The sequence below is a fragment of the Zingiber officinale genome, chromosome 6A (genome assembly GCF_018446385.1).
Source record: "Zingiber officinale cultivar Zhangliang chromosome 6A, Zo_v1.1, whole genome shotgun sequence".
In the NCBI taxonomy this organism is placed as follows: domain Eukaryota; kingdom Viridiplantae; phylum Streptophyta; class Magnoliopsida; order Zingiberales; family Zingiberaceae; genus Zingiber; species Zingiber officinale.
Window position 1 is genome coordinate 10906856 of NC_055997.1, and position 9438 is coordinate 10916293.

Below are 9438 nucleotides of genomic sequence, written 5' to 3' on the forward strand. Positions count from 1 at the left end.
TAGATGAACTTTTGCAAATACTTTCCGATTTCGTGGGGTCTAGCCTGTCACCTCCCAGATTAGTAGGTTTAAAGAGTTAAATACCTAGGTTACATTAAAATAAAAAGAGAAATTACTGAACTACATAGCTAAAGTTGTTTAATATCTAAATACGTAGGTAAGTTTTAAAATTATCAAATCACATATTCAATTCTATTTTTGCCCCTCCGCATTCGATCGTGTCTATCCTAGTATTGTAACAATCGATTAAAAAAATTAAATTTGTGTTTAAAATAATAAAGAGAGATAAATGAATACATGATTCCATTATATTTTGAACATTCTATATCTATTAACCAATTATTTTAAAAGTTCAAAATAATATAAAACTAAATTATTAATCTAGTTCTCATATTTATATCATTTTCTTCAATATTATTTTTTCGCCAATCTTAATAATAATTATTTTTTTAATTCATTGTTATACTATAGCAATCGGATGGACAAAAATGAAATAATTTTTAAACTTATCCATCTGATTTGGCAGAAAAAAAAGAAGAAAAAACTCGAACCGACTACAGCCACGGTCCGCCCGACGACGAGCTTCTAAAAAGTAAATCCTGCAGCTTTCTTCGACTCGAGGATTGGTATTTGGTATCGCTCGAGTCATCCAAACCCCATCTCCTCTCCACCGCCATCACCATCGCTCGCTGTCCATCGCTCGATCGCCGCTTCGCGCTGCTATCCTCCCTCCTCTTGCTTCGCATTGATTGGAGAAGCCGTCGATGATTCCCTGGAGCGGGTTGGGCTGCTGCGCCAGTGCGGCGGCGCTCTGGCTCCTGGGCAGGAGCAGTGGAAGGTGCGCGTGACTTTCCAGTTGCTTGCTTGTTTCGTTTGGTTTTGGATTTGGGAAGGTTATATTTTTTGATGTTGGATCTGTTTCCTTTGCAGGGACGCCGATGCGCTCAGATCGGTTACCAGAGTTAATCAGTTGAAGGATTTGGGTGAGTCTCGCGCGTTCTCGGATTATTACTCACGGTTGTCTGTTTGGAAGTTAGTATTATCGAGAATAGTTTCTTGGTTATTCTGCTACAAATTGATTTCAGCTTTACCTTGTTTATGCGTATTAATTGTAGATAAAATCACGTCAGCGAATTGTTGAGATTGTAACGAGAATAGACTTGGAGTTTGAATTGTAGAAATACTTTAGAAAGTAGATTTTAAGTATATCAGAAGTGGAATTAAATATATGAATTAAATAAGAAATGAGTGCACAATTAAGCTGGAAGAAAATTTTTTGCAATTAAAGTTGAATGATGTTATGGATCTATTATACAACAAGAAAGAGATGTTGATAAACAGATCATTGTTAGGATGAAAAATGATTGTTTGAAAGGGAGAGTAGCTTTAGAAATTTTAACGGATTCCCAATTGCCCCTTGGGCTAAAAACAAATTTTAGGAGATTGTAATACAAGTACAACCAACCATAATAAATAAGGGTATTGGTTAATAAGGAAACAATACATGTAAAGTTAGTGTAGAAGCTACTGGAATGCTGGTGGCCTTTACAAATTTTTATCCAGTCCATATTAAACCATCCAATCACAAAATCATAGCCTATGCAACAAACTGGACAACTGCATATTCATTTGCACTCACATGGACTATGCAACATGTTAAAGTCGCGAAGGAGATTTTATTGAATGATCTTTATGTATTTGTCTAGCTCAATTTTGTATTTGCTTTAAGAGTCATTATACCATGTAAGTGTTATGTTAAATATAAGGGTTTTTAAAGGCTTCTCATCTTAATTAAGAGAAGCACCCTTGTGGACACACTACGCCTAGAAAGGTCATTGACAGCTCATCTTGCACGGTAAGGCACTCGAGAATTGATGATTCATCTATTTCTTGTCCTTGAAAGTTCATAAAGTATAAATCTACATGCTCATTCTAAAATAGCCCTGGCCCATACATTACTAGAAGCCACACAAAAGACTAGTTGAAATCCACTTTTTTCAAGCGTGAACCTAATAGTTCACCCACAATTCAGGAACATGGTGACCTAGGATACAAGGTTCCGTTTAATGTGGGGTCTGGATAGGGTTAATGCTACTAGTTTTATCCTATAGGCAGATAGGCAACTTCCCTGAACTATATGTTGATGGATCTATGTTCTTAAAAACAATATGTACTCTTTTATAGTTTTTTATGTATGCATTTTGTTAGAGCGCATTGCATATGTGTGCAAGTAGTTTCATATTGTTGTTGTTGGTAAAAATTTCATCCCTGAGCAATTTGTAGAGTAATAATATCTATCAACATGTTTTGATATATATGTTTTTCATATGGAGGAAAACATCCTTGTTTTCATTAACCTTATTGTTATCATGTATTAACCGTAGTTCTCTGCTATTGAGATAGATCTCTTTGTGATTGTATGTGTTCTTGTTTAGCCATTCTTCTAGATAGATCTCTTGTGATTTATATGTGTTTTCTTGTTTAGCCATTCTTCTAGATACTGCTTGCAAGGTAGTTCCTCTTGTTATTACTGTAACTGGACGAGTGGGTGCAGAAACACCAATAAACTGTGAACAAAGTGGTCTGAGAGGTGTCATAGTTGAGGAAACGGTATATATTGTTTACTCATAGATGAAATATTTGATATTGACATTTCTGAAACTTTTGTGAAGAAATCTTGTCTCATTGTTTTTCAGGCAGAACAACATTTCTTAAAACACAATGATGCCGGATCCTGGATACAAGATTCTGCTATGATGCTTTCATTGAGCAAAGAGGTTCCTTGGTTCTTGGTAAGTACAATGACTACCAGTATAGATTGTTATTTTTCTTTCTATGTTTTTGTTATTTCCATCAAACTTTGCCATTGTTAATATGATTACTGATAGTGCTTGTCATTTCATAAAATGATTTTCTTGGTCTAAGTTTCAACTGTAATATTTGACGAACTGTGAACCCTGTTTTCTATTTACTTAATCATTTTTAAAAAATTTTTGGTGAATATGCTGAGCCATATTTATTACAATTACAAGGACGATGGAACTGGGCGTGTATATGTTGTTGGAGCTCGAGGTGCTACAGGATTGGTGTTAACTGTTGCAAGTGAAGTTTTTGAGGAATCAGGGAGGTCCTTGGTGCGTGGGACACTGGATTATTTGCAGGGTCTTAAGGTTCATGATAAATTCTTTTAGGATGTCTTACTACTTGCTGTATAGGCTTTTTTCTCTTCATACTATGTAGACTTTATTGTAGATGCTTGGAGTCAAGCGAACTGAAAGAATTCTTCCAACTGGAACTGCATTAACTATTGTTGGTGAGGTAAATAAATTACTATGGTATTGGTGATTAGTTGTTCTAGAAGAAGGTTAGATATTTCGTCGATAAAGAGGCATTCTTCTTATTAGAGTATGCTTTTGTGATGACTGAAAATTATGGTGTTTGATATAGATTGCTAATACTAATAGCATGCCTAAAATTCTCACATCCTTTGTGTTTTTGTTTCTCTAAATAGGCAGCTAAAGATGATGTTGGAAAAATAAGGATACAAAGACCAGAAAAAGGTCCATTTTACATCTCCCCTAAGAATATTGATCAGTTAATTGCAAATCTTGGAAAATGGGCTAGGTGATTTTTGCTTCATTGAATACCCTTTGTTTTTTTTTAAAAACATGGTCTATGCCTTGGAGTTTCTAATTGTGAGACTGTGACAGATGGTATAAAATTGCTTCTACTGGATTCACAGTCGTTGGCATATTTCTGCTGGCAAAGCATGCACTTCAGCATGTTTTGGAGAAAAGGCGACGCTGGGAATTGCAGAAGAGGTATATTCTTAAACATAGTATTATTTGATCATTGAACTTGGGCAAGTCAAAAAGTGGAATGAAATTGCATATTTGTAGCAAGTTGGGATTATGTTGGGTTACTAATTCATGATAGATTTAGGGATTCACAACCTTACATACATCTCAGTTGTCCTTTTAATAAATGACCACCTCATAGTGATGTTATGAAAGGTTTTCTGTATAGTTTTGGCTGTTAAACAATCAAAGAAACAGCCTTATTGTTCCCAAATATGCTGTCATTTGGTTAGTACTTCTGATGCTGTCATTTGGTTAGCAATTATCAGTCCAAAGAATATGTCATATAGAAGGAAATTGGTTCACAGTTTCTCTCTTATTTTTTATTTTATTTTATACAAGTTTATATATTTTAGTAATGCAACTCATTATGTTTCCCGTTTCCTGTTTCTTTTATGGTTTTATTTTTTATTTATGCAGGGTTCTTGCTGCAGCTGCAGCACAACAGGCACGCAAGTCTGAAGGTAGGTTTTTCAAAATTAACTTGCCTACCAGTGTCAAGATAGTAACATTGCCTTTCTTTGTGTATTTCCCAGGCATGAATCAAGAGTCTGAAAAGGAGCCAGATAATGCAAAGAAGGAAAATCTGGCATTAGACATATGTGTGATCTGCCTTGAGCAAGAATACAATGCTGTTTTTGTCCCGTAAGCAGGCTGCCAAAAGAACAACTTTTCTAATTCAAATCCTAACTTTTAACTGATCTGTTAAACTTCCAATTTGCTTGATTTGCTCATACCATGCTTTCTATTTTTCATTTCATTTGAAGTTTTTAGTATCTCTCTCATCTATAGAAGAAGATCACTTTAACATTTGGATTGTATTTCACTCTGAGCCTCTTTGCGCAAGCAAAGGCATACATTCTTCCATTCACATAATTTTGTTTCTTTGGCAAAAAAATAGTAGAGAACATAGAAAAATCTTATACTAAGTAAACCCTTATAATGCATTTGGGATTTTAACATCGTGAGATCTTGTATTCCTTTTTTGAATCTTGGAAATAAAACTGCATTTTTTAAAAGTTAATGATTGGTGTGACATGTGTTCCCTTTGTTACCTGGATTCATCACTCACCCTCTTACTCATCCCAAGAAATGACCTTGGTAAGAGTTTATCGATCTGGACAACTAGATCCCCTTTTTTTGTCCTCACATGATAATGTGGTGTATTCAACATCAAGGCCTATATCCACATCACATCTTCGCACCCCAATTCAATTATTGTATATGTGCGCCCTTCAAGATGTGCTGTATTGTTTATTATGAATGATTACACTGGGCTTCATCAAATGCTTGACCAGTTAATTAAGGGCTTGGACAGTTGATAATTGGTCTTCTTCTCAACAATCTAATAAATGATCTTGTTGATAAAAGTATCAGAGCCTATGAATTATGGTTTGTCAGATAAGACATATTAGAGTGTGCGCATCATGAATTGAAATGATTATTGCTCCTATGAAACCTTGTGTAAGCAGTTGGTAAAATTGATATATAGTACTCATGGAGCAAACTCGACAGATGTCAGGGTGGTTAATATTTTTTTATAGATATAATCGGTTAGATTGGCTGGTCAAATGGGGGAAAGCTGAAATCTGGTTTGATTATACAATAACATTGGATTTATACTAGGGGGAGAACTGTTTGTTTGAATCAATCTATTTTTACTAAACTGGGTCGATCAGTCAGTTTCACCCAAAAAAATAGTTTTATCATTCTCTATATAGTTAACTTCTATGAGGTATTTAGGTGTATAAAGTAAGCACATGATATGCAAACTGCACATGGTTTTTTCTATCAATATTTATTTTTAAGTAAATTAGTAATATTTAGGATTGTTGTTGTATTTATGTGATTGGATTGTTCAATCAGGAGTTAGCTTGTTTGGCATTTTTCGATTTAGCATGCAATTTGATCACAATTTACCCACTTGTTTGACAAATGAACCAATGCTCCAGATCTTTTTGGTACAATTTCTGTTCCAATTTTCATATGAAATATAATCCATCAATGGCTAACCAGTTCTTGGGTTCATAGGTTTAAGCTGGATTTTATTCCTCGATGAAGGAAGACTTCATCGAATCCTGCCCTTAACATTGCATCCATATGTCTAACGCCGGTTCAATTGTTTCAGGTGCGGTCACATGTGCTGCTGCACCACATGCTCTGTGCACTTAATGAGTTGCCCACTTTGTCGTAAACGAATCGATCAAGTCGTCAAGACCTTTCGTCATTGATCCACGATATGAAAGTTCAGCAAGAGTGCCATTCTTGAAAGAGAGATTCTCAAATGCCAGTTCCGACTTCAGTATGCTTTTCATGGCTTTATGCTCCTAATTCAACCACAGGTAGCATTCACAGGAAATCGCACATTTTTAGTTAAGTGGTGGTTGAAATTTGATGGACTCACCAAATTTGCTTACAACGTGTGTAGATATGTTCCTCCTTTAGGTTAAGTGATGGTCTAACAAATGAACTTATTTGTTTTTGCATTTCTTAATATTTCGGTTACTCGAAGGCAAAGATAATATATACTTAATTTGGATGTTATTAATGATATGATCGGAATAATTACTGACCACGATGATGTTGATATTTATATGCGTGCTAATGCTTCTCTAACAAATTTGTGTTTTAATTACGCATTTGCATTCCTATGTCACTTTCATCGTGCTTTTGAGAAAATTATATTTTCTGTCCTGCAATGCCCACTTTTTGTTAATTTTAGTTCATTTATATTTTTAGTCCAGTACTTTATAATATTTTTCAATTTAAATTTTTTATCGGAAAATGTTCAGTGAGTTTTTAAGACCCATGTGGTTTTTTTAAATTCCAAGTAAGAAAGTGAAAAATTTATCGTCCAATGTTGAAACGCCGTAAGCGGAATTTATTTTTCTATTGTGGTATGAGAATCAAAAAGTTGTTAGAGAGGCTTAAGGTATCTTTTTATTTCAAATTAATTTGAGTAATGATATACCAAAGGAAAAAATTTTAAGAAAAATTAAAGATAAACATATAAATTTATGATTTATTATTTCATTTTGTGTGAGTTCCATGAATTTATGTGTTTGAATTTTTAGATTTTTTTTTCTTAAGTATATCATTTTTAAATTAATTTGGGACATCTTTTAAATTTTACAGTTTTTTATGATTAGATTCTTATTTTTTTTAGAATATATGTTTTTGGAATTATTTTTTTTTTTTAAAGTGATGTGGATTTAATTTTTATTTTTCTATTATATTATTTTTTACTTGAAGTTTAAAATAGCCAGTCATAAAAAATCAAAATTCACAAATTCAATTTACAAAATCTTCCAAATTAGCAATTCAACAGTACTAGCAACGCAACCTCACTTCCAACCCAAATGTTGGATCAACGTTTTCCTTTTCTTCTTCTTTGTTGTTTGTTGTTCATGCGCTGGTGTCCTTGTGCATGTGGTTGCCTACGTGAATGTCTTCGTCGGCGATGAATTTGCCCCAGAACCAGTGCCTTTTCCAGACCAAGATGATCTCTTCGATGGGGACGTTCTTGGTTTCGGGGAGGAAGAAGTAGATGAAGGCGGTCATGATGACCACCCAGCCGGCGAAGAAGTAGAAGAGGCCGAACTTCAAGTGGCACAGAGCGAGGAGAAAGACCTGCGCGATTACGAAGGTGAAGAACATGTTGACCGACACCGTGATGCTCTGCCCGGCCGATCGGATTTCCAGGGGGAAGATCTCGCTCGGCACCAGCCACCCGAGAGGGCCCCATGACCACGCGAAGGCCGCCACGTAAACGCAGATGAACAGCACGATGAAGCTCGCGTAGCCCTTCGACAGCTCCACGGCCTCGCCGGAGACACCGAACTTGAGCGCGATCAGAGTGCCGACCACAATCTGAGCAATGAGACAGGTCTCGATTCATGGGAATTTTGTGAATTGATTGATTGAATATGATCGATCGATCGATCGATCGTACCTGAGAGATGAACATCTGCGCGCCTCCCTGTAAGAAGAGGGCCCGGCGTCCGAGCCTGTCGACGGTGGCGATGGACACGCAGGTGGCGAACACGTTGACGATGCCGGTGATGACTGCGGAAGCCAGGGAGGCTTCGCCGCCGAAGCCGATGGTCTTGAAGAGCACCGGAGCGTAGAACATGATGACGTTGATGCCAGTGAGCTGCTGGAAGAAGGGGATGAGGATGGCCATGGTGAGCTGGGGTCGGTACTTGCTCTGCAGTATGTTGGCCCAGGGGCTTTTGATGGTCTTCGCCTCTTCGCTGGCGGCGACCAAGTCCTCGTACTCCTCCTGCACGTCGTCAGTGCCGCGGATCTTCTGGAGCATTTGCCTGGCCTCCTCGCCGTAGCCGCGCTCGATGAGCGAGTTGGGCGTGTCCGGCAAGATGAACGCCCCGACGCTCATGATGATGGCCGGGACCGCTGCGAGCCCGAGGCTGACGCGCCACCCCCACCCGCCTTTGATCGACGCGGTCCCGTAGTTGATGAGGTTGGCGCCGAAGATTCCGATGGTGATCATGAACTGGAAGCCGATGTTGAGCGTGCCGCGGAGGTTGGCCGGCGCCATCTCAGAGAGGTAGACCGGAACAGACTGCGCGCAGGCCGGCCGGCCGGGAACGTATCAATCAAACGGTTATGGATGAACGTAACAGAGGGAGAAAAAAAAAACAGAGGCCTCGCCTGATTTGCGAACCCGATTCCGATGCCGAGGAGAACGCGGCCGAGAATAAGCATGAGAACATTCACCGCGGCACCGTTGAGTGCGGAGCCGACCAAAAACGTTACCCCTCCGATGAGCATGGACCACTTCCTCCCGCTGACCCTCGTCACCGACGACGCCACGAACGACGCGATGAGCGCCGCGACGTAGAGCGACGAGGTGAAGAGAGTCAGCAGCTCGCTGTCGAACTTGCAGTACTGGCTGGTGCTCGAGTCGGCTTGCTGCTTAGCGTAGACGGAGGGGAAGAATTTCTCGAGGAACGAGTCCATGGAGGTCACACCGCCTGATCGCAATTACACAAATTAAAAGTGAGGGAGGAGGCACCATCATCAATTCATCATCATCATCGAATGGTTTACCGGAGATTCCAATGTCGTAGCCGAAAATGAGACCGCCGGAGGAAGCCATGATGCATGCCAAGAGGACGAAGCTGGTCATCTTGCCTCCGTATTGCTTGTTGCTCGTGCTGACAATTGCTCCTCCTGCCATTTTGCACTTCCTTCTCTTATTGATTTTTTTTCTATTTTTATTGTAGAAAGAAAGGGAAGCGATAGAGCGAGGAGGGCCTCCGTGCTTGGTTTACAGGATGAGCAAGAGCTAATTTATAGGCGTTCAGCACAGGAGTGTTTCCTAAACTTAGGGTCCAACGGAGGGCTCCCCTCTCTAGAGGATGAAGGGCAATATGCTTGGACGCCCTCACTATTCGGCCATCACTGCTAATATTCTGATCGTTTGTATAGTCTATGACTCTATGTATTTATTTACTCATATATTCTGTCGAATATGGATTCTATAAACAAAGATATTCTTTTCTTTTTAAATTTAATTTCTTTGACAAATTTGCATGGTCGTTACTTATACGTTGCTTTA

General features: G+C 38.6%; 2 protein-coding genes across 2 annotated transcripts; one reads left to right on the top strand and one right to left on the bottom strand.

Moving 5' to 3' along the window:
- Positions 1-595: 595 nt before the first annotated feature.
- On the top strand, positions 596-6450 carry LOC121995790 (E3 ubiquitin-protein ligase SP1-like). Its single transcript, XM_042549561.1, has 11 exons — positions 596-838; positions 931-983; positions 2486-2610; positions 2697-2792; positions 3033-3170; positions 3253-3318; positions 3512-3624; positions 3711-3821; positions 4278-4321; positions 4394-4502; positions 5986-6450. Exons 1-11 carry the CDS (start codon positions 765-767, stop codon positions 6086-6088), a joined length of 1032 nt encoding a protein of 343 aa, XP_042405495.1. The 5' UTR covers positions 596-764; the 3' UTR covers positions 6089-6450.
- Positions 6451-7169: 719 nt separating this feature from the next.
- On the bottom strand, positions 7170-9135 carry LOC121995791 (sugar transport protein MST6-like). The gene is made up of 4 exons (XM_042549562.1): positions 8928-9135; positions 8529-8851; positions 7810-8439; positions 7170-7727 (listed from the first exon to the last, which is right to left on the bottom strand). Exons 1-4 carry the CDS (start codon positions 9055-9057, stop codon positions 7263-7265), a joined length of 1548 nt encoding a protein of 515 aa, XP_042405496.1. The 5' UTR covers positions 9058-9135; the 3' UTR covers positions 7170-7262.
- Positions 9136-9438: the final 303 nt, after the last annotated feature.

Coding starts and splice junctions, on each gene's coding strand:
- LOC121995790 (XM_042549561.1), top strand. CDS start 765: ATGATTCCCTGGAGCGGGTTGGGCTGCTGCGCCAGTGCGGCGGCGCTC. Junction 4,322..4,393: donor ACAGGCACGCAAGTCTGAAG/GTAGGTTTTTCA, acceptor TGTATTTCCCAG/GCATGAATCAAGAGTCTGAA. Junction 4,503..5,985: donor TACAATGCTGTTTTTGTCCC/GTAAGCAGGCTG, acceptor CAATTGTTTCAG/GTGCGGTCACATGTGCTGCT.
- LOC121995791 (XM_042549562.1), bottom strand. CDS start 9,057: ATGGCAGGAGGAGCAATTGTCAGCACGAGCAACAAGCAATACGGAGGC. Junction 8,852..8,927: donor CTACGACATTGGAATCTCCG/GTAAACCATTCG, acceptor AATTGCGATCAG/GCGGTGTGACCTCCATGGAC. Junction 7,728..7,809: donor CGCAGATGTTCATCTCTCAG/GTACGATCGATC, acceptor CTCATTGCTCAG/ATTGTGGTCGGCACTCTGAT.